This window comes from Cryptotermes secundus, unplaced genomic scaffold (genome assembly GCF_002891405.2).
Source record: "Cryptotermes secundus unplaced genomic scaffold, Csec_1.0 scaffold1674, whole genome shotgun sequence".
NCBI lineage: Eukaryota > Metazoa > Arthropoda > Insecta > Blattodea > Kalotermitidae > Cryptotermes > Cryptotermes secundus.
In genome coordinates, this window is record NW_019720598.1 from 717193 (window position 1) to 740881 (window position 23689).

The 23689-nt window shown below is 36.4% G+C and overlaps 3 protein-coding genes and 1 non-coding gene across 5 annotated transcripts in view; 3 read left to right on the forward strand and 1 right to left on the reverse strand.

Annotated features, from left to right (window-relative positions):
* Positions 1-2632: 2632 nt before the first annotated feature.
* Positions 2633-7059, reverse strand: LOC111870479 (mediator of RNA polymerase II transcription subunit 22). The gene is made up of 3 exons (XM_023862813.2): positions 6609-7059; positions 5188-5288; positions 2633-3236 (listed from the first exon to the last, which is right to left on the reverse strand). The coding sequence occupies exons 1-3, from the start codon at positions 6709-6711 to the stop codon at positions 3018-3020; spliced, it is 423 nt and encodes a 140-aa protein (XP_023718581.1). The 5' UTR covers positions 6712-7059; the 3' UTR covers positions 2633-3017.
* Positions 7060-7174: 115 nt separating this feature from the next.
* On the forward strand, positions 7175-14896 carry LOC111870472 (60S ribosomal protein L7a). The gene is made up of 6 exons (XM_023862801.1): positions 7175-7318; positions 8571-8685; positions 8831-8980; positions 10359-10579; positions 13445-13567; positions 14672-14896. The coding sequence occupies exons 1-6, from the start codon at positions 7304-7306 to the stop codon at positions 14852-14854; spliced, it is 807 nt and encodes a 268-aa protein (XP_023718569.1). The 5' UTR covers positions 7175-7303; the 3' UTR covers positions 14855-14896.
* On the forward strand, positions 10141-10211 carry LOC111870545. Its single transcript, XR_002843870.1, has one exon. It is a non-coding gene; the product is annotated as a small nucleolar RNA SNORD24 (small nucleolar RNA).
* Positions 14897-17226: 2330 nt separating the features above from the next.
* Positions 17227-23689, forward strand: part of LOC111870463 (exocyst complex component 1) — a 27162-nt gene continuing 20699 nt past the window's right edge. Inside the window, exons 1-5 of one of the 2 annotated variants that reach the window (XM_023862780.2) lie at positions 17227-17433; positions 18731-18910; positions 20032-20121; positions 20216-20311; positions 20901-21009. In XM_023862780.2, coding sequence (XP_023718548.1) covers positions 18749-18910; positions 20032-20121; positions 20216-20311; positions 20901-21009 — 457 coding nt within the window. In that variant the 5' untranslated portion in view covers positions 17227-17433; positions 18731-18748. The remainder of the gene's footprint in view (positions 17434-18730; positions 18911-20031; positions 20122-20215; positions 20312-20900; positions 21010-23689) is intronic. The other variant, XM_023862790.2, reaches the window with a different exon arrangement.

Consider the following 23689-nt stretch of genomic DNA (forward strand, 5'->3'; position numbering starts at 1 on the left):
TAACAGTGTGTGTGCATGTTATAACAAATGACAAAATCTTGGATTCAATTTAAGAGTTGCACTAAATGAACTGGAATATTTGTAGTGTGCCAACTGGAAGAACTAAACTAAAAATAGTTCTGATACTTACCAGAAAGGTAAATTCACTTCCATTTTGCCATTTTCAGTGGAGATGTTTTGCGTAATGCAGTTGTACTGTAGGCATGTTAGCATGAGAAAGAGATATATTTAAATACTGTAGAGTATAACTGACATATTTGAAAGTTAGTTATATTATATATATAATATATATTGTGCAAGTTCAATTTTGTTATGAAGATGTAATGAATATCAAGAAATGTGGATTCTTGCCAATTTAATGTGTATGAATGCTAATTTTATGAACCATATAAAAATGGAATACATTTCTTGCATTTACATTTGTGATATTTCTTTTGCTACTGTATTCATATCTAATTTGATCTGTAGTGGTTTATTACACAAACATTTCCATATAAAGAAAGGCACAGATGTTGGTATACACTTCCAAGTTTGAGACTGTTTATTTCTATTTTATATTCACAAATCCTGGAATAGTATATATGTATATTAATGCAAAAACTTCTTAAGACTAAGTTTATTGTGATTACTGATATTTTGCATCTGAAGAATGTAATTATAAAATGAATATAGTGTCCTCCATAAAGAGATAAGCCACACAAATAAGAGTCGGAAAACTTCATGAAAGAAAGGCATCTAATTTCTGTGAAGTATGTCATATATTTTAGATTTTCAAGTATACAGCAAAACTCCACTGCTTCTCTAAATTGAATCAAGTTATATATTACAATGTAGCAATTCTGTTAATGTCCTCTTGCTTTTCAAACACTGCAACCGAGCCGTAATGCATCATTTGTAATGTAAAATATTACAGTCTCATCATCATTTTGGTTTGTGTGCTGTGCAATTTGCTGAAATTAATAGTGTTAGCTGTAAATTTGATCTATTTGCAGTGGTGAGTTTTATTTTAAAGAAGAGTGTCAGCCTGGCTCAAATGTGGGTGACTGCCCATGTTCCCCTCAGACTGACAGTTCACAACCATTAACTTTAATTGTTATGTAAATTATGAAATTGTGACCTGGCAGAAAATCACCACTGTTGTATCCATCAAAGAATTAACAGCCAATGGCGGACAGTTTAAAATCCTATGTTATACAAGCCTAAAACAAATGAGTACATATAAAAATAGTTATTACACAAGCTTTCTGTCCCTAAACAGATGCAGTAATGAAATAATAATCTGTTTTCTCAAAAAGATAAGTTGGCCCATTATTAGAAAAGACAGTTATGTGCTCAAGAAATGGCAAAGATTAGCAAGGAATGCTTATTGTATGAATTAGGTAATTTACAGATGTTCTCACCACTTGTACAAAGATGTAATCATTTTTATATTGGATTTTTCTGCATTTTGTCATTTGTGAACCAACCAATATAACTTGAGGGATAAGACTTATTGTCATACTCTTAAGTATGATATATTGCTCAATACAAATTGGTGGATATGGTTAATTTCTGTTTCCAGCATTCTAATTGTTGGAATGCAGTTATGTTTGACTGTGTGTTAAAGTATAATGGGACACTTGATATTTGCATTCCAAGGAAACATTCTGTACTTCACTTTATTACCAACATGTGAAATGCACATCTGCATCAGATGTTGAACAAATTCTGAATTTTCAGTTGTCCCACAGATCAAAAATGAAATTATTTCTTATGAAACATAAAATAATTTCTATACAAGTATGTTGTAACTTCAGTGCTGTAAATGTATTGATTTGTATATCATTTGTACATAAGAATTCCACTTTTAAGGAACAACATGCTTAATAGCTATTTTGTGTTCTGTGAATTATTCATGAATAATACTGTTTAAGTGTACATACATTTTTAATTTGTCTCTTAATCCAATATAGCATTTCAGAGAAATGAAAATTGGATATTACTGAGCAGTACCAGATTAGTGTACCTCCACAGTAATACTTCTGGGAAGTACCCACTTCAGTTTCCTAATTAAAGGTCTCTGTGGCTTCCATTCTTCTGTACATATCATTGCAGCCTTTTGTCCCCTCCTTCCCTGTTCATTAAAAATTTTCTAGTTTAGTGTTGCATAGCTCTGCAGTTCGCTCCTAAACTTTGCATCAGTGTTGCTGATCATCTGAGAGAATATTTCATGGTACAGTGAAACTCTGGCTGCTTTTTACAGCAGTGGATTTGGACACAGAAAAATCGTTAATGGAGGTAATTTAATACTCTGACTATTGGCTTGTAATCACTGAAATGCCAGTCATGGTAGTCTAGTGGTCTAAGGCATGAACTGTCTTCACTCACTCAGAAACCAGATTCATGGGTTCGAATCCCACATGAGGCATGGATGTTTGGTTTGTGTAATCCTGTGTTTAGGTAGAGGGCTTGCAATGAGCTGATCACTCATCTAAGGAATACTAAGGTCTGTAAAATTACAAAAATGAAAATAACAACCTTGACACCATAGAGGAGGAAGGAAAATCACTGAAACTAAACATTAAATGAGTGAAAACCCTATATAAAGGAACATTAAAAGGGGGTTATGTTGTGTTTAATTGCTCTTGAATACTTCTGTTTTAAGTAACTTTTATTTCAGATTCATGCTGGATTACAGTAGCTAGAGAGTAGTTGTATAGACTGAATGAGTCTCTTTTTCCTTGGATGTTTATGAATTCTCATATATTTTAAGCCTGGCAGCACGGTAGAAACATAACCAACTTGTTCCAATCTTGCAGTAATGCAAAATTAATTGATCCCTATATAACAACAAATATTTTGTTTATGGAAGCCTGCTTCTGTTTATTATTATTAATCACATATACCTTTACTTTACATTCCTGCTTGTAAACCTATGGTTCAGCACAAAACATCACAAAATATGTAACAGCATGATCAGGATACACCATTACCACATGACTAGTATATTTACAAAACTTTAAAACATGCACAATATTTTATTTGTAAATTGATGTATAATATTCTTCTTCCAGATCATACAAGTCAGCAGCCATATCATCTCTAAGACTTTTTAATTTTTGATCACATTCAGCTTGTTTTGTTCTAAATAGCTTGGAGTTCTGAGTGATGGCTTCATTCACAGAAGGGAAATCATTAAGAATGAGATACTGCTTGATGTCTGACACAAGTTTCATTAAGGATTCGCCAGCCCGCACCTAGAAGTAAAGCAAACTGAGTAACAAATTTGATTAAAAGCCAGAGATGAAAAGAGGAAATATCAGAGACCCGGTCAACAGCAAAAGTCAATGTAACTTACATACAGGAGGAAGGAAAGGGCCACAAAACATTAGTCAGATATTTCATTCACAGTGTTGACTTTCTTAATCAGATTCTATATTATTAATAGCAGGCCAGAGCAGGTATAGAGTATGTGTGTGGTTAACGACAGAATACATGGAGAATTTTAAGCGGGGTTGACGAGTTCACGGTGACCAGTGCACTGCAGGATGTATGCAGGTTTTGCCAACTTAGCATGCTTGATAGCATTTAACCTTTGGAATGAAGTAAAACAATTAATTTGTAGACCTCTACTGGTATTACGTTAACGTCGGTCAACACAATATCTACAAGATACCACACCGCAGAAGACTGCTTTCTTCATCGTCACTGCCGTGAAAACCTCAAATCTTACATATCATTGTGCCTGTTTACCTGTGGGTCTTCAGCCTCACAAATTGTTCATGAAATATGGATGTGATGGTTAATGGAAAAAAATACAATATTCACATTTCTACACTCACTGCCTGCATAACTAAAAATATGTAGAATGCACACAGTACAATAATTGTGAGTGGTCCACATACAAGATTTATCACATCTATTTCATTTTAGTAACATATAGGGCCATTAATAACCATGTTATAAACAAGTCTGCTTAATTCTACCACTGCAGAATATAATTTGCACTGTGTACAGTGAGACATAGTACTCAGCAATCAATTTGAACAGTATGCCTGCAGAATTTTTCAGAGATAATACTGAAGATACTAAAATTATGGCTTTCAGAGGAAGGGAATTAATTAAAAACAAGACGGGGATTAACGATGAATACTGGAATAGATTAATACTGTTATTTGTGATATACACATGCCATAAAGAAGTAAAAAGTAAAGGTACCCCCGTAACAGGCTGTGGAGGCCCATAGGGTTGTGAGATGTTGAGGTTCCCACATTTTCTAGACAATTGACTCATAGATGGCAGCAAGGTCGTCAGCCCTACATGCCAGTCACCCTTTACCCCCAAGAATATTTCAAGAATATTTTTGGTACTCATTTCTGTTAGAGGCTGAGTCGACCCCAGGGCCATAGTGCAGCTGGAAGGATTAGGTCCACTGAAAAAATCCAATGATCTCATCGAGACTTGAACCCACAAACTTCAGGCTTGTAGCATAGTACCGCAACCAACTATGCTACCACATGCCCCATACCATAAAGGAGAAAAGATTTTATTGTAAAAACTGTAAATTCTGTAAGAATTCTATGAATTACAAACCAGATTTTCAAATTATCATTACTTCCAGATATGAATTTGAGTAACATCTTATGGCTGCAAATCATGGAGCATAAGCAGAACTGATGACAGAAGAATGGCATCCAGAAAAATTTGTTCCATTAGGACTGCAGCATACAACCTTCAGGACTAAGTGAAATCATGATAGAACTAAAAATTCCAGATGTATCAGAATTTATATAGTAGTGAAAAAAATGTAAAGAACACATTAAAAGTATGAGTTCTGATAATACTTAAGAAATGAGCAGTTGCTTCTCTGTAATTATTCATTACAAGTCTCAATAAACCTGTTTTATCAGACCATGAGTCAGAAAAGGTGGAGAACCACTAGTCTAGTGGATAACTTTGAGTATATATACAAAAGCAGAATATCTCCCAGAGAAGTCTTTAACTAGATAAAATGAGGCAAATTTAAAAGAAAATCGTTTGAAGAATGGTAAAACAAAATAAGAGTTGAAAAGGGCAAGCAGAGAGATGATATGTTCTCATTCTCTACTGTTAAATTTGACTATAATCTGACATTACAATTGTTACAGTATAAAATTTCAACCAGCAGACATTGTAACTATGTCCTGAATTCATTGCAATCCAACTTACAATATTTGCTGCTCGGACATGCATTTCATAAGTATCTTGTTCACTCTGGGTCATCTTTGACAACTGAGTATCATTTTCACCTTTGGCCAGCTTTACTATTTCTGAAATAACACAATCAATGTCACAATTTTCATCACATATTCAAAGAATGGTAGAAAGTACCATGAGAATTTTAAGCAGGTTGATGAGTTCACAGTGACCGGCGTGCTGCGGGATGCATGTGAATTTTGCCAATGACTTAGCATGCTTGATGGCAGCTAACATTTGGAATGAAGGAAAACAATTAATTTGTAGACCTCTATATGGTATTATGTTCAGGCATGAGAGTTTGTTTATGATTTGTCAGCAGTGGGCAGCAGTTATCAGCGCCATAAGCCATTTCTTCCCAGTTAACAGTTAGTCAACAGTGTGGCACAACATGATTTGCTATACTTTCAAGCAATGTGTATTTCTGTAGGACACCTATGTGAAATACTGATCTGCTGGAAAGTGTTGGCAAAAATTTTGACAAATTTTATGATGAAAGAGTTCCCAGTAGACAAACAATTAATAATTTAGTGAATAAACTTATAACAACAGGACTCTTAATGGACAAGAAAAAAAAGTGTTGAGTGCTTACTGAGAAGTTTGACATAGGGGCAAGACTTGAACATACACCTAGAAAATCACTGAAACATCTAGCTCAGGAGACTGTAGTGTCAAAGTCTAGCACTAGAACAGCAACACAACAGCTGAAGCTATCCAGTGAAAGTTGGTGTCTAGTATGCTGTTAAGTGCAACACCTCCTGTAATCTGTAAATAAAGGTGAGAACTGCCCTTCATTCCAAATTCTATCAGCATGCTGAGCCATCAGCAATATTCACATCCACTCTGCAGCAAACAGTGCTCCAGTCCCCATGAAGCACAGTGCTGTGAACTCACCAAATTTACTAAAAAAAACATCCTGTACTTACAAGTACTGATTTTGATGCATATTCTCCACCACATCAAACAACCATTGCAATGTTCAGCCTCTGTACACAGATGTGATCATTAACCATTAATGTAAATTAATAACCTAGCTATCTATCATCAACAATAACTTGCAGCCTAATTTTCTGCTGAAAAGAACATTTAGAAGTACTGACTTTCATTATACATACATATCTTGTGGGTTCATTTTCCTTGATCATTTTAAAATTCTGGGGTACAATTAACTTCCACAACGATCTGCAAAATTGCATTGCAGTTTTAAGACATGAATGGACAGTGATGGACGACCGAAATATTTTAGGCTTGTGGCAATAATAATAAATGATTATTTCGACTTGTGTATCCCAAGAGAAATATGGAGGAGTTATTATAACTTACAAAATGTTAACTAATTTCTGCTTTACGAATTCGCTAGTTTATTCAGTTTCTATATGTATGTTTTATATTACCTTCAAAATTCTCTAGCATAGACTTGACATCATCCTTTAGTCTTGTTGTGTACGACTTCAACAGAGCTTCCTTGCTTTGTGGCAAACCCCTAGAAAGTGCCATTCTACTGCATGGAATTATAATATTAAATTGCTAACAATGTATAACCTATTTTACCAAGCGCTCTGTCTTATCTGAGGTTTAATTTGTCTCAGACCTCGCTGTATTTGTGTAGACAAAATATCCACCTAATGTTCAAATAACCTTACAAATAACTGTCGGTTGTATAGTGTCAGCGAGACGTTTCTTGTCATACGAAGACACCTGCAGATGAAACTGCAAATAATCCACTTCCACGTGAAAAACAAACGCTATTGATTAAATCGTCCAATCTTACACATGCAAGGACATTTTTGAATATAAAAAAAAATGCCGGTTAATTCATTCATATTCATATTCGTGGATTTTCTTTTTTTTGTCTACACAACAAATTGTGGGTTTCTGAAAGGAAGTCGATCATTCCGAAGTTCTGAACGTTCTGAACGTACTATATCACGAACGGAACAGGAATAACAAAATACTTCCTCTAGCGTGTTTCCTGTGCTAGGACCCAGAGGTCGCCAGAGCTTGTTCATGCTGGCATAGTTTAGGGTGATGTAGTTTGGCGTTAAAATCGTTTTAAATTTTATCCATCTTGTGAGATAACCACTCGAAAATGGTGCAGAAGAAGGTTTGTATTGTGTGAATGATTATAATCAAAATAGGTGTTTTCGAATTTGCGTAGGTGATGAAGGAATATGCGTTTAAAAGTGAATATGTTGGTTATAATTTTAATAGAACTTTGTCGTATTATAAAATTGTGAAAATGAGATATTAGGTATTATATTTAAGCATCCTGTTACACTCACACAATATATATGAGACAAACTCCGTCTTAAGTGCAACAATTTTATTGTAGTTCTTTCTTCTTCCCTTCCTCCACACTACATGTTTCGGCCCTAAATGGCCATCATCAGGTGTGTATTCTTACGTAGCTGCTACACTGCCCGTTGTTTAAAATTTAAATTCACCAGTCTTTCCAATTGTATGTATGTATAAAATCTTTGTTAACCTACACGCGTAAATTTGATTTCTAAAATTTGAACTTTTTTAAAACTTCAATTCAAAATAAAATGTCTATAAATCTTCTTTTCTCTTTCCAAATGTTTAAAAATTAAAATGTTCTCGGGGTACACGCCCTATGTCTATAGCGCTGCAGCGGCTACTTGTTTTATCGCTGTTCAGGTATTTTTCTGTGTTAGGCTCTCTCTGTGTGTGTCGCTGCTTATCTTTAATATGTGTGCTCATCCAGAGCCTACACAGAATACCTGAACAGCGATAAAACAAGAAGTAGCCGCTGCAGCACTATAGACATAGGCCGTGTACCCCGAGAAAATTTTAATTTTTAAACATTTGAAAAAAAAAGATTTATAGACATTTTAATTTGAATTGAAGTTTTAAAAAAGTGCAAATTTTATAAATCAAATTTACGCATGTAGGTTAACAAAGATTTTATACATACATACAATTGGAAAGACTGGTGATTTTAAATTTTAAACTACGGGCAGTGTAGCAGCTACGTAAGAATACACACCTGATGATGGCCATTTAGGGCCGAAACATGTAGTGTGGAGGAAGGGAAGAAGAAAGAACTACTATAAAATTGTTGCACTTAAGACGGAGTTTGTCTCAGAGATATTAGGTGTTACTTCACTTGTATTTAGTGTTATGTGTCTAGAAGTTCAGGCACGTTCGATTCATGTATTGTGTACTAAGAAGTTATTTGTGACAAAAATGAGTATCACTTATGAGTATAGTGAATACTTGCACAAGTTCATGATGACTTGTTACTGCCAGGATCTGCGACCCACCAATCATTTGTTAATTTCCCTGAATTATCATTTTAATCAATAATTGTCTTATACAGATACTCTTTTTTGTAGCCAAAGAAAAAAGTAGGAAAGAAGGTTGCTGCAGCACCTTTGGCAGTGAAGAAGTCTGAACCAAAGAAGGTTGTCAATCCACTGTTTGAGAAAAGACCAAGAAACTTTGGCATTGGTAAGATGGAATATACATATAAGTTCTGTTTCAGGAAGAATCTTGTATACATTTATTAGAATCTGATGCAGCTGTAAACTGATCATTCTTGTACAAGTATTTTGAGTTATCAAGAATAACTGGAAGTTTTATTTCTCCTTATCAGGTCAGGATATCCAGCCATCTCGAGATTTAAGTCGATTTGTAAAATGGCCAAAGTATATCAGAATTCAGCGCCAGAAGGCTGTACTGCAGAAACGTCTGAAAGTACCACCCCCAATCAACCAGTTCACCTCAACAGTTGACAAACAAACTGGTAATGTAATTATCTGTGTGCGTAATGCTCAGCTCACACACACACACACACACACACACAACATGAANGTCTGATGCTAGTAAGCTGGATTTATTGTCTTAGATGTTTTAAATTGGTGGTTCCTAATGTTAAAATGATGTCCTCCCCTTTGATATTCAAATATGTATGTATGTATGTCCACCCCATTTGAATTGAAACAAAGTAGTGCTTTGGAATGATGTTTATGAACATTTAATTTGAAATGATTTTATCAGTGTGTCTGGTGCATGTGGAAAGTATTGAGAAAATATGATATAATAATTTCTTTTCTTGCTTTTTTATATTCATCTGAAGATACAAATTACAAACCATTATTTGTTACAGCAGCATTAGTTGGGTTGAGGCTGTTCTCTATCCCACAGTAAAATGTGACACATATTTACTTTTATAACAGTAGGTTGTATAAGGGGTTACATTTCTCCCTGACAGTGAAAGTTCTTGTAGATAATGCTTGAAAAAATATTTTCAGTCATATTGCTCTAATAACAAATAGAGGATAAGGAAATATAGTTCCATAAAGTTTTGTATTAGAAAACAGCAAATGTGTTGGGGGTATTATTGACCTGTAGCAAAATGTGAGTACAAATAGAAATTTTAAAAATGAATGGTTGTTTTTATTTGGTCAGGTAAGTGGTGTAGTTGCCAATGGTAGGTATCATTAAATTAGCTAGAAGAACTGAGTATTTGAGTTGATTTTGAAGTTAAAATTTGATACTCATTTGGAGGGGGGCAGTATTTGGGAACTGCAGTTTTAAGTGCTGTACTGTCCTAGATTGCAGTCATCTGCCTTCTATCTTTTGTGTATTTATAAGTAATTGAAATGTCTGCAGAACATTGGGTTATAGTGACTAATTAAGCCAAATCTAATGTCAACCCAAAGGTTAACAAGTCTTTTAAGAACAAAGCCTACTATTGGAAGTTATTGTCAGTCAAGTCCATTTACCTCAGATTTCACAATCCACATCTCCAGGATCCATATTTGCGCCTTGGCCTTACAAGCCTGTATTTTTAAAGAGGTTCCCACCATAAAAAATCTGTAAGCAATCGTTTCCCCCATGGTCCATTGTGGCCTCTAATAACTCTTTTGAATATTTTATGAGCCCAGGCACTGTGGATGGATGTGTTCATGATGACATATGTATTTGCTATCTGAGTACTGAAGACACCTTTTACCACCAAGATCTCTGAAACACATCACCACAGTATAAGTACTGCATCCTTTTAATGTTTAATGAATGAAAGGCTTTGTCAGAAAGCAGTTTATGCTCTATCTGAATGGAGTTCCCTGAAAGTGTTCTAATTTATATTAATATCATTGTAAAGATTGCACTTTGTTTAGCTCAAGCTCTATTCAAAATACTGGAGAAGTATCGTCCAGAGACTCCATATGCCAAGAAGGCCAGGCTACGAGCACGTGCTGAAGCAAAAGCTGCAAAGAAAGAGGAAGCACCCACAAAAAGACCCAATGTTTTGCGTCAAGGCAGCAACTGCGTTACTAAGTTGGTAGAGCAGAAGAAGGCTCAGCTGGTTGTCATAGCACATGATGTTGACCCAATTGAGGTTTGTGTCAATTTTTTCTTCCTCCCACCTTCATTGGGTGTTATTTTGAAATACTTTATGAAGAAAACTACAGAAAACTTCGGGATTTTTATAGTCATGGCTAAAGTTCAAATGCAAGTTTAATGTGTTAACTGTTAGACTGGTCTTCCCAGTTCATACCAATACCACTAGGCTAATTTGTCCAGTATTTGATATATTATGGCATAACACATATAACTGTTGACCTTCATTACACTGAAATGGTGATAGTAGTTCTGAACTTCACTTTAATGAATTGTAGTTATTTTAACTGTCTCCTCTGCATTTTCTGAGTTGCCATCACACTACATGAAGCCATCGTACAGTTATACCATGTTGGATATTTCCAGAAATCACCACCACCATTGGCAGAAAGGCCCTTCCATAGCCTTCCTTAGAAACTTCTGCTAGGATTGTTTTGAATTAGACCATCTGGTTTTCAATTTGGATTTTGCAACAGTAATTTTTTACGTAGCAGGGTCATCAACCTTGCATCCAACCCCCCTACCTGTAGGACCAGGTCCTTTATTTATGTCCCCTAGTGACAGGGCTGTCCAGTCATACTTCCAGGCCCCAGGTTACCTTTTCATTGCCTTCAGCAACTCCCAAGGCAATGGTTGAGATATTCAAAATCCTTATCCAGACATGATATTTGCCAGAAATATAAATATGTAATACATTTAGACTTTGAGGTGGAACTGATAGGGCCGCACTATGGCCCTTGTGTCGGCTCAGCCTCTAACAGAAATGAGTACCAGGAATATTCTTGAAATATTCTTGGGGGTAAAGGGCGGCGGGCATGTAGGGCTGACATCCTTACCGCCACATATGAGCTGATTGTCTAGAGGATGTGGGAGTCTCAACATCTCAAAACCGTATGGGAGTCCACGGCCTGTTACAGGGATACCTTTAGTTTTCCATTCCCCCCCCCCCNCCCAATTCACTTGGTGGGGGGTGGGGTCCAGCTGGGCCCACACTGCATGACGGCCACTGATTGGCTTATTGTACCCACCCAGGGTGATTATGATAATGGATAATTTGGTGGAATGAAGATTGGCAGGGGAAACCGAAGTACACAAAGAAAACCCACCCCAGCACCACTTTGTCCACCACCAATCGCACTTGACCGAACCTGGGCCGCCATGATGGGAAGCCAGCGACTAACCACTTGAGCTGTGGCACAGCCCTTTACTTTACTTACTTACTGCAGAACATAGGGTCTCCCTGACCTAAGCCAATAGGACATACCCATGTCTAAACTGGGAATGAACACAGATGTCTTGGGTACGGTTTTGTTACCTAATTCGTGGTACAAGACGTGATCAGTTGAAAAATGCTAATAAAGCATAATTGCAGTGATTTTATGAGAGTGTGGAAATAACCTGTACACCTTCCTGGACACACTGCTATACAAATTTGTTCACCTAGCACTGCCAAAGATTGCAAATGTCCTGAGTTACATGATTGCCCTGCCATGTGGCTCATGTCCATTTTATCTGCAGTACATAACGTACTGAAACAACAGGCAATTGTGACATGCAAGCAGAACCTATAATGCCACTCCCAAAACCCACCTGTTTGTCAGTATGCACTTTTTGGCTGGTGCCATAATGTCTCAGTATAGTGACTAGGCTATGGGCTGGATAGCTGGGGAGTTGGGGTTGTTCCTCTCACTGGGAAAGATGTTATGCCTTTTGAACATAGTCCAAATTTGTTCAAGTGCCCACCCAGCCTCATATGCAATGGGTACTGGAGGTTCCTTCCCTAGGGAGAAGGCAGCAAGGGCTTGAACCTGACCACCATGTGCAACACATAGCTGGTATGGGTTAATGTGATTAGTTTTCATATTTAAATGCAGTTGATGATTGTACACATACCTGAAGTTCAGTTTAAACCTTGGAAATGTTAAGGTTGTCTTTCAGAGCCACAGTTCTGTACTTTGTGGATGATATGTAGCTAAAGTTCATATGTTTAGAACACTGTGATGCAAAATGAATTTCTTCACCTGAATGTCACACTGCTTTGTTGACATGTGTTAGAAGCATGACACTGAGTGTTCTGGTATACACAAAGACTGATCACGCTGTGGGTAAGTTCATTCAGAAAAACGTTTTTAATGTACAGGCTTAACCTGCAGAGTAGATAGTACTATTTCTAAGCCTTTTCGATGTTGCAGAGGATTGTGATGAGGAAATACCACCATTCAGACTTTTTCCTGCTATCTGCAGACACTGAGATATATTAAAAAAAATAGCTCTTCCTCTTATTTTATATGGGTGTGAACTGTCTGTCGACTTAAGGGAAGGCTTTAAATTGAGGACATTAAAGTGGATGCTAATAAAATTATGATGGCAGGGGTGTAGACAGATTCCACTGGCTATTTATAGGGGCCCATGATTGCTGCTTGTAAATATGTCTGTGCAAATTAATGGTTTAAAACTCGCTGGTCATTATACATGCCACCTGTTTTAACATAGTGAAACTCAACACTTTGCCATTGGAGTGTATTTAAGCATTTTATATGGATTCATGCTTAATCTATTGTAGTTTTATTACTGTGTGTAGACCAATATTAAAAATGTAAGCAATGATACTATTTTTACATTCTCAGTCACTTGTGCAGTTTTAATACTATGACATCAGAGTTTAAAATAACTGTTTTTAAAGACTTCTGTAACACTGAAGTGAAATGGTGTAAACAGTTGTCAGATTTCAAAGGAGCTTTTTAGATACTGTGTCTTGCTCAGTTTTGACATCATTCAGCTTGTGAGGAAAATGTTTTAGAAGTTTTGTGTGTATTGCTTCAGAATTCAGGGAATTCTAGAGGAATGCATTTATTTTTTGCAGCTGGTATTATTCTTACCAGCCCTTTGTCGCAAGATGGGCGTTCCCTACTGCATAGTGAAAGGCAAGGCTCGTCTTGGGACACTGGCCAGAAGGAAGACATGCACATGTGTTGCAGTAACCCAGGTAACTTTGCCTTCTATAGTGTTCTTGGCTCTAACCACACCTTGGACATTTCATATAAGATACTGCAGAGTTTATTCAGGGAGGTATTCAGCTTTTTTAATATTGTTTGCCTGCTGATTGTAATCTCCATGAAAGAAATCAGGCACATTTCATATTGTTTCTTCTCTACTCTAAAGAGGATTGAGACATCCATTTTCTCTGTTTTTTTTTGAGAAACTAGACTCATTGATTCTCCCATGAAGAGTACCCATTGGATCCTAAATTCTGATCTAAGCTCAGTTTTCAATTTTCTTAAGATGTTCTCCATTTAGTGTTCCTGAAACATTATATTGTCATGCGTATAAGGGTGTGGCTTATAAGGCAAGTTTTCGATTAAATGTTCGGATTTATTGCACCTTATGCATTCACACTGTTCTGGACTACAGCACTATCACTATTCTACACAGGCACTAGGATTCTGTCTTCACTGGCAACAGATTGATCACAGTCTCACTGTCCATCCCACACATGAAGCCTTCCTGGCACAGTCGTAATTTCTTGCCATTTCTTTTCAATCCACCTTTAGCCGCCCCCCCTCCCCCAATGCATGCATCTTATATGTAAAAGGTTATAGAAATGAAATTCCTTCAATGCTGTATTCTACATTTTGTTTGTTTTAAAGTTCGTACATTTTGTGTATTATCATTCGTAGTTTTGGAAATATTTGTATTTAAAAAAGGGTACACAATTTGAAGTAAATATCACTTAAATCAGGCAGTGGGCTTCTACAGGGAGGATTTAAATGTGGTACAATAGAAGTTGAAAGTGATAATTGCAAACTACAAGTACTTACTTAAAGAGGGTGTGAAAAAGAAAATGCAGATGTCTTGTAAACAGATGCCATTATGGCTCAATGCCAGGATAAGCAAATTGGGCACAAGGTCAGCTATATACATGAATTAATTGTGTGGGGAATGGGTTGCAGCAGTGTTGAATGATGTTTTCAAACTTTGTTTCTCCATAGATGATATGCGACATGTTAGTACATAGCTGAATTTCGCAGGCCAGGAATACAGTTCTCATTCAGTGTTGTTGCATTTAATAAAAAATATTCTTTGTGTTCAGGTGGATTCTGGTGATCGTGCAGCCTTCACAAAGGTGGTAGAAGCAATTAAGACCAATTTCAATGATCGCTTTGAAGAAATCAAGCGGCATTGGGGCGGTGGTGTTTTGGGCTCCAAATCTGCAGCAAGAATTGCAAAGATTGAAAAGGCTAAGGCAAGAGAACTTGCACAGAAACAGGGTTGAATATCATGTACAGAGTTACATAAATAAATGTGTGAACATGCAGTATTGTCTGTACTTTCCATCCATTATTTTTCACCTCAGTTTGGTGTTTGAAATGTATCATATGAGACAGTTTGGTTACAGTTTTTATGCCACCCAAAACTAAGATAGTGGTTGTTTTTAACATTAGTACAAACAAAACCAAGGTTTCTGGTTAAAGAGAAAGAAATTTAGCATAGATTAAACACTCTGCCTATAAGTGTTGTGAGCTCTGTACCCCTTGAAGATCCATTTGATTTATGACAGGACTTAGACTTGTCTCTCATGCTGAAGTACCCTCAGAAAATGTATGGGGGAGTGAAGGTACAACTTGACCATTCTTGACCTAAGTGCAACTTGTAGGTGAGTGGTCACCTTCGCATCTCAGCCACCTTCCACGGAGAAAGAGCTCCAGTGCCCATTGGATATGAGGCTGGTTGGGCCCCAGAGTTAGTCTGTCGAAACTGGAGGAGAGAAAACTCTTCATCCTGTAGTAATCTCAGAAAATAACATGCATAATTTAGTTGCTAAAAGCCCAATGTAGTAATGGTAATAATGAATTTATCACTGAAAGTAACTAAATATTCCCAGAAAGTGTCTGTATGTCGTAGATTTCAAAAGGTTCAGGTGTATGGAGTGTTTTCCTCCCCCACATTATTGATTGCCATCACTATCTTGATGACACAAACACTACTTCAAGGTTAATCTGGCAGTACAGTATTGTCAGGCTTTCAAAAAGCTGTTGTGCCAGTATTGACCTCTATCAATTATATTTCAGATTGGCAGATATATTCAAGATAGCAAATGAAGAGAATAGCATCATGGGAATTATACATGCTTGTATGCTTTCACAGTGAATGCATTACAGGGTGAAACACCTTTGTACAGACAGGAGTACAAAACCGGTTCTATTCTAGAAGTGCACACGTTGTTGCCATCTGTCCATTATGGAGGTGTAGCATTTTGACTGGCAGTAAGAGTATTAGTTTAGCCAGTAATAACAAACTATTTGACCACTTTCCTCGCCACATCAGTGAGTAATTTCAAAAATCCTGATACTGCAGAGGAATCTCCTGTCTTATGGCAAAAAATGAGTATGTGCTTTGGTGTAACCAGTGGCACTTTGCAGGATTAATGAAATGGATAAAGCTTCTTTGCACTAATTCAAGATCCTTCAGAAAATAAATTGTAACTGTATGAAAGAGAGACAGTATATCTTTAATGTGAATACAATTACTCCTCTCACTTTTCCAATTTTTTCTACACAGGCTGTCACCCAACACAATCGCTAATATACTGACATGAGCACTACAGAGTGTAAACAAGCAGAAGTAGTACATTTAGTGTTTTTGACTGAAGCTCTTTCAATGTAGTTTTTTTCCCTCTATTTTCTTCGGTTGGGGTGAGACAGTCCACTTGGTATGTTGAACACTGATTGGCCTATTGTAGCAGCCATGGATGATAGATGATAATGAATGTGGAGTAGTCAGTGGAATGAGAATTGGTAGGGGAAACTGAAATACTCTGAGAAAACCTGCCTGAGTGCCACTTTGTTCACAAATCCTACATTACCTGACCTGGGCTCGAACACAAGCTGTCACAGTAGGCGGCTAGTGACTAATCACATGGGCTATGGCATGGCCTATACCTTTCAGTGTAGCTAACACAAATTCTCTTCCTCAATTTCTTAGTTTTCCATTATTTTGTTGACCCCCTGCATGTATATGAAAATTGATATTTATATGCATAAAGATTGGTAGTACATTTTGTGAAGGTTGTTAGTGCATTGCTACGATTGTTGTACTGTTGAAATGAAGGAATGTGGTGATGGAACTGCAAATGGAGGAACATACCATCTTGGATTGTAAACTGTAGTAGGACCAAAGAGCAACACTGAGAACAGCGAAGAAAGATGCTCAAAATCAGTAACAGACCTCTTAAGGCTAGAGGAAAAACAAATTATGCAAGGCGTTTGTTACTTCATTAACATTCCTAAATTATTTAAAAAAAAAAGCATTGTACAGAGTTTTAAAAGTGTATTCTTCGTGTTAAGAGAGATGTTCAAAAATCGCGGGGTGACCATTATGATAGATTAAAATGTTTATAAGAATATGCTACAGAGACCGGGATGGGCATTGCCTAGGTAATTTTTGTATATGCATGAGTTTCTCCAAATAAGTGAAAAAAAAAATGAATAAATTATTTCCCTGTTCTGATGAACCCCTGCAAACGATCACGGTTGTAGCTGAAACGAAGCATGATCGATATGTGTAAATGACGTTATAGTGTATCTTTTGAAACCTGCGACCCCTGGCAGTGGTTCCTTGGCAGAACTGACCGATCTGACACTAGTAATCCGTGGGACTGTCCGAACTGTCTGTGCCCTAACAGCTGACAGACTCTACGTTGAGTATGGGTTATGTCTCCATGTATTGCAAAATGAAATTTATTATGTAGGCTAGGTAACGCAGAATTTGCTGTATAGTCTACAGATGATTTGTGGATTGTTAATGTTAATTTTCAGTTTGGTCATTTGCTGGACGAAATGTAACATTTTTCTGGTAAGTGGGCCCGTGAAGATTTGTTCATCACAATCGTCATTGGTCGTACAGTATTCTTGATTTGGCGTTAGTAAATTATGTTGTGTTATGTTATATTATGATAATTTGATGCCGATGAGGTTCGCCTAGAATAAGGGACAAATTTTATCCCAAATTTTATAGGTTATGTCAGGCTAGGCGAGATTGTCTTAGCGTAGTGGTATGCTACACTTACTGTTCTTCTCCCGTTGTACAATAGTGTGGCATTCAAGGTACGAAGGACAGTTGGGGCGCAATGTGATGTATGTCATTCAAAGATGAAAATTTTGATGTTCGAGCAACAAAAATTATATCTGTTTTTGACGGTATAAGTATGACAGATTATTTAAATAAGTAAGTAATATTAAATTTATATGCAGATTTCAGTAAGCACCACATAAAATACTAAGTCCGTGACTGGCAGCAGATTCAGCATTTGCTGAAGATACTTGGATCATGTAGTTTGTGGTTCTCTTAGTGTAAGAAAATGGACGGTAGTACAGAACATTTGATTTTTCATGCCAGTCAATTACAGCATCCCCCCCCACTTGGTGAAGGTGCAGTGCTGTAGATTAGTATTAGGGGTTTGGTCTGTTTGAACCTCAACAAGGATACTGGGTGCCCTGTCCAGCATTTTTTGTAGTTTTCTTCACTTTCTTTGAGGAAATGCCAGGTAGTATCAGGATACAGGCAATGTATTTGGTTGAATATGTCACAAGATATATGAGTGTACTTTGAAGACCTAGGCATTGATGGAAGGATATTATAATTGGTATTACAGCAACTAATGATGGGGATGTCAACTGGATTTGTGTGGCTGAAGGTAGCAACCATGGCAACCATTGAAGTTCATCCATAAAAGGGGATTAATTTATTGACTGGTAGAGCAGATACTTACTTTGAGTTTGCATATAGTTAGTCCATTCTTCATTATTTATTTTATCTCACTTTTTATGTTGATATAGTCAAGTAAAATTCCACATGACTACAAAGCATCACTTGTAATCACTGCTGTGAGAACCTTACATCCAGCATGCTATTTGTGATTTGTCTGAAGTTTGCCAAAACAGACTGAAAAATTTTGTCTTATATGTTTGGTTTATACTAATGTAATACAAGTTACTGAATCATTTTTGTAAAGGTCACTTATAAACTCCACTGTCATATCCCAAGGGGTGTGCCCGTCTGAGGCTGTTTCAGTTAGTGGTAAAGGGGTAAGTGCCAAATTCTCTACCAGGACACTGATTTTGATTGCAGTTTTAAATGAATGTTGTTTCAGTGAACAAAGTTTTGAAACATGGCTGCCATTCGACACACACTACAACGTGATGTTTTCCAGCCAAATGACGAACATTTGTTAGCAATTGTCCATGTTAGCAAGTTGCTTAAGAAGAAGAAAACCAGCTTCCTGTGCATTGCTATTACAACAGAAAAGCCTATATGTGTTTCTATTTACCAGGTATGCCAAAATTCTTGGTTTTGCGAGCATGTTTATAGTAACTAATTAGTCATTTAAATGGAAGGACTGAATGTGGGCCATGATATACATAACTACATGATGCAGTTCTTAAAAATAGTTTCACTTGCACATTTCTTGATAAAATCTTATTGATCACTGTAGTATGTACAGCCATTGCTATGCGACAACTGTGAGATAAGGCAAATAAACAGCGATCACTTCTAGGCAACGGCTCTATAAACACATTTCCACCGCAACAGATATGCACACAACAATAGAAGGCTGGCATTTTCTATGTGGTCCATGCCAAGAAGTTGAAGCAATCAGTTCAGTTGAGTTCTGCAAGGGAGGCTGAAAAGAGATGGCACTATAATTAAGATATTCACCAGACAGTAATGATATGAGCACAAAAGCTGAAGAATGCTGTTACCAGACAACAACTACTGAAGACACTGCAGACTGAAGAAGACTTTGTGAATTGTGGAGAGTAGCGATGGCACTGTAATTGCATATTGTTTCTGGTCATGTGTATAAGTGGTCAATAAATCCATTTACCAGTCCAAATCCAGTCTATAATCATGCACCCCTAAATTGTGACAAATTTATAAAAGTGTACTTGTAATGTAATTACTTCATACTTACATACCTGTGGTAAAATGTGAAAGTTTCAGACCCTAATAAAAATGTTTGTTTATTTATGTTTAAATGTTTATTATTTATTTATTTTTCTGTTTTTACTTGTATTTATTTTTATTAATTTGTTTATTTATTTTGTGGATCATTGTATCGTATTCTACCAACCCGAGTATTTAAAACTGATTCCCCATCAGTGTAGAGTGTGTGTTTGATACTTCTCGCAAGTTATGCATTGCAACAGTGTCATGCTGATGATGAGGTGTAATAGAGCTTCAGCGTCCAGTTGGTTTGTTTTCATGCTTTCTGAAGATCATTATGATAAATTTGTGTTTTTAAGACATATGGATCTGAAATCTGCTGTTATGTTGCCCATATTCATGTGTTCAGTTGTGACAATCAGCCTGACTTGGTACTAATTTAGGAACTGTAGTTTACCATTTGCTGAGTTAAAGTTCAACTTTAAATTCACAGTCCTATTTTTTTAGGTTAAGAAGACTGATAAAAATGTATTTAAGAAAAAGAGGTCATGGATGCTGAGTGAACTTAAATCAGTTGATGGAAAGAATATATCTGGTGTAAGTAGAAACTTAGAAGTTCTGAAGAGGCAAGCTGTTATTGCTGTTATGCACAAAGGCTAATGTAATGATTAATTCCATTTTGTCATTTCAGGATACACATGAATTTGATTTACAGTTTGATAAGGTATTCAAGTGGTTTGCCATAAACCTGCAAGAAAGACAAAATTTCCTTGTTGTTCTATGGAAGGTGGGTCATTATTTTATGTAATTGAACCATACAAATATTTCTACAAACTGTTGGTACCAGAGAGAACTTAGACACATTTTTGAAGTCACAAGAATTTGCCATGTGAAACTTAATGTGTTTATTCACCAAGCAGATACTTGAAAAACAAACCCTTAATATGTTGTACAGTAAAAATGTCTGTGAGTGTTTGTATATGCATATTTGCCTGTCCTGGTGATGTATTTTTACTGCATACTGTGTTTGAAGTACTGAAGTTACTTTCTACTGTCACACATTTCTACCAGTGTAATGCTGTTAACATTCCTGCAGAAATTTTCATGTAACTGCAAACAAGTGCCCCCCTCACCAAAATTTTGCCCAGTGGAGTCACATCCTTTTTTAACTGAACTTTTCAATTGGCTTGGATCAGAAATTTCAGGATATGTCTGTTCCCATGTGTTAACAAAATACATTGCATACAGAAGTAATTTCTAGAAAAACAGAAGGAACCAAATTCATTTAATACTGAAGATACTTTAAAATATTTATAGAAGTGTACATTTATTTGTTATTACACATATTAAATGAGCATAATCACATACATTTGCAGCAGTGTTTCAAGCATCTTCCAAAGCAGAAGCCACAGTTCCATAACTTACCAGAAGAATGGATTGGAGACACAGGACTCTTTGTTGAAAATGAAGTGGCTATAACACCAGGTATTTTAACCCTTCAAGCCTGTTTGTCGTTTTAACCATGGAAATCCCCAGAATTGTCATTGTTATAAAGTCAGAAAATTAATAGCAGTCCAAACATTGCCCATCCTTTAATCAGTTTATTAAATATTATATTTCAGCATCCTGGTTTAATTTGCAGGGGAAATGTTACTTCTGTGACATGTTCTCAACCTTATAAGGTCATCATCAAGCAGATACTTCTGTGTAATTTCTGCACTGTATTGCTTTTTCTAGTTCAGTATTCTAACATAAATGCAGTACAGTGCAGCAGTTATATAAAAGTATCTACTCAATGATGACTTATAAGGTTGTAACATTTATCAATGTGACAACATAGCACACCAACAGTCTATGAGCATAACAAGAAGTTGCACCTTCAAGAAATTCAGCAGCAGTTGGAAATAGTTTTGATCAAGTTTTACAATGGTGAAGTAGAAAAAGCAATACAATGCAGTAATTATGTAAAAAGTATCTACCTTGTAATGACCTTATGAAGTTAAAACATTTATAAAAGTGATAACATCACACATCAGTGGTCTTTGACTATGACAAGAAGTTGCACCTTCAAGACTGCCCCTGCAAAATTAAGTAATTAATTATGTATTTGACATGTACATCTTAATATAAAGATGCAAACAAATTCTTCACTGATGTGGAAAATTAAATATCAGAGAACAACAATAATGAACCAAAATTAAATTTTGGGAATGCTTGCCACCATTCAGCCTAAAATCATTTTGTCTTTCCATTTCTAATTTAAAAACCTGAATATTAAAGTAAATCAGGACTATAATTTTAGCCTATATATATGCAATTTAATATCTTACTCTAAGGGAAGAACAGATTGATACTGTTTTGAGAACAAAGTACTAAGGATAATATTTGACATAAGAAAAAAAAGTAATAGGAGGATAGAATGACTGCCTCTGTGGTCTAGTAGTCAGAGTTCCTGGCTACAGATCCAGAGGTCTGGGTTTGATTCCCAGTGCTATTGGATTTTCTGAGAAGTAGTGGGGTCCACTTAGCCTTGTTAGGATAATCAAGGAGCTACTTAAATGGAAAAGTAGTGGCTCTGGTCTAGAAAAGCGAAATTAACGGCCATGGGGATTCATTGCGCTGATCACGTGACACCCGCTAAAGTTGGCACTAACTTGGCCAACAAGCAGTGGTCACTCAGTTGGTATAGTTCACTTGCAGACTAAAACCNTCACTTGACACCCACTAAAGCTGGCACTAACTTCGCCAACAAGCAGCGGTCACTCAGTTGGTATAGTTCACTTGCAGACTAAAACCTGAATTAGTTTAGTTTAGGAGGATAGAATAAACTGGATGGTGAGGAGCTTCATAATATTTTCTCTTTACCACACAGTAGTATGGTGATCAAGTGAAGGAAGGAGAAATGGGGAACATGATAAATGGAGAAGAGATTTTAGATGGAAACACTGAAGGGGTGAGACCACTTCAAGCATGTAGGCATAGATGTGAGGGTAACATTATGATGGATATTAAGGAAGTAGGATATGAGAATGTGGTGAGCAATTTCTTCATTAGTTAAGAAACTTTTAGGTCTTCAAGAAGACCTCTTTTCCAAGGAGTTTATTTTAATATATTGCCATTCTTTTGCAGAGAAGATTTTTCATCTTCCCATCATATGCTTTAGAAAACTGAATGCTGTCCATATATTTCAGATATTTTTGATGCTGAATGGAAAATGTATGAGAACGTCTGTTAGTCCTCCTTGAATTTTTATGTGGTTGTTGAGATAAATGAGTCTGATTGTTTTATAACATAGTTTTTCATTCGTTTCATTCTGGTCTGTCACACTAACAATATCATGAAAAGTTAAGCAGTTCCATCCAGTGTGACTAGTGAAGATTTTTCTTAAAAAGCAACATAGCGCGTGACAAACACATACAGGACAACATCAAAGGACCCTCTTCTCAAGAATGACAAGGTGGCACACGTTCGGCTCCCATCTAGAGAAATAATAAGAGGGACCACACGAACATGCTTAGTTTACGAATTCAAATAGTCTCTTAACAGACCAGTTATAAATATTTTAAAGTATCTAAACAGCCGCTGTATTTGTAAAGACTTTAGATTTTATACCCAATTGTATATTATTTTATATGTGTACATTTTAACTTTCAGAACATATATTGTAATAGTAACTTCCAACTGTATTGATGTAGAGGTGTCCCTCTGATGATGGTCTCTGAAGACCGAAACATGTAAGGGCATAAATAATTTAAATAAAAATCTTCACTAGTCACACTGGATGGAACTGTTTAACTTTTAACAATCAAGTTCCTTCCGTCAAATGTGACACTTTTTTAAGTTTTCCACCTCGTCAGCACCTGCCTTACATGTTTCGGCTCACCACGGAGCCATCATCAGAGGCATTTATAGTAGAAAAAGAAATCACCAACACACAAAACTTCACTTTGTCCAAGATAGCCACGTTCCAGTTAATTAAAATAATTACAAATAGTTAAAATTACCCAGAATGTCGGTTCACTAAAAGTTTTTCACACACCACAGTAGCTTCCTTATTTGATTCGTCGTTAATTCTGTAAAATTATGTTTCGTTATTTGAAGTAAGAATTCTTAAAATCCCTAGAATTCTTTCCCGCTTGGCCCAATCTTTTTGCTTCGGGATGTT

Bases quoted from the DNA above. Each gene is read 5' to 3' on its own strand.
- LOC111870479 (XM_023862813.2), bottom strand. From the start codon at position 6,711: ATGGCACTTTCTAGGGGTTTGCCACAAAGCAAGGAAGCTCTGTTGAAG. The intron at 5,289-6,608 runs GTAATATAAAAC...GTGTTATTTCAG, and splicing joins TATGCTAGAGAATTTTGAAG to AAATAGTAAAGCTGGCCAAA. The intron at 3,237-5,187 runs GTAAGTTGGATT...CTTTACTTCTAG, and splicing joins ATGTCCGAGCAGCAAATATT to GTGCGGGCTGGCGAATCCTT.
- LOC111870472 (XM_023862801.1), top strand. The intron at 10,580-13,444 runs GTTTGTGTCAAT...TATTTTTTGCAG, and splicing joins ATGATGTTGACCCAATTGAG to CTGGTATTATTCTTACCAGC. The intron at 13,568-14,671 runs GTAACTTTGCCT...CTTTGTGTTCAG, and splicing joins CATGTGTTGCAGTAACCCAG to GTGGATTCTGGTGATCGTGC.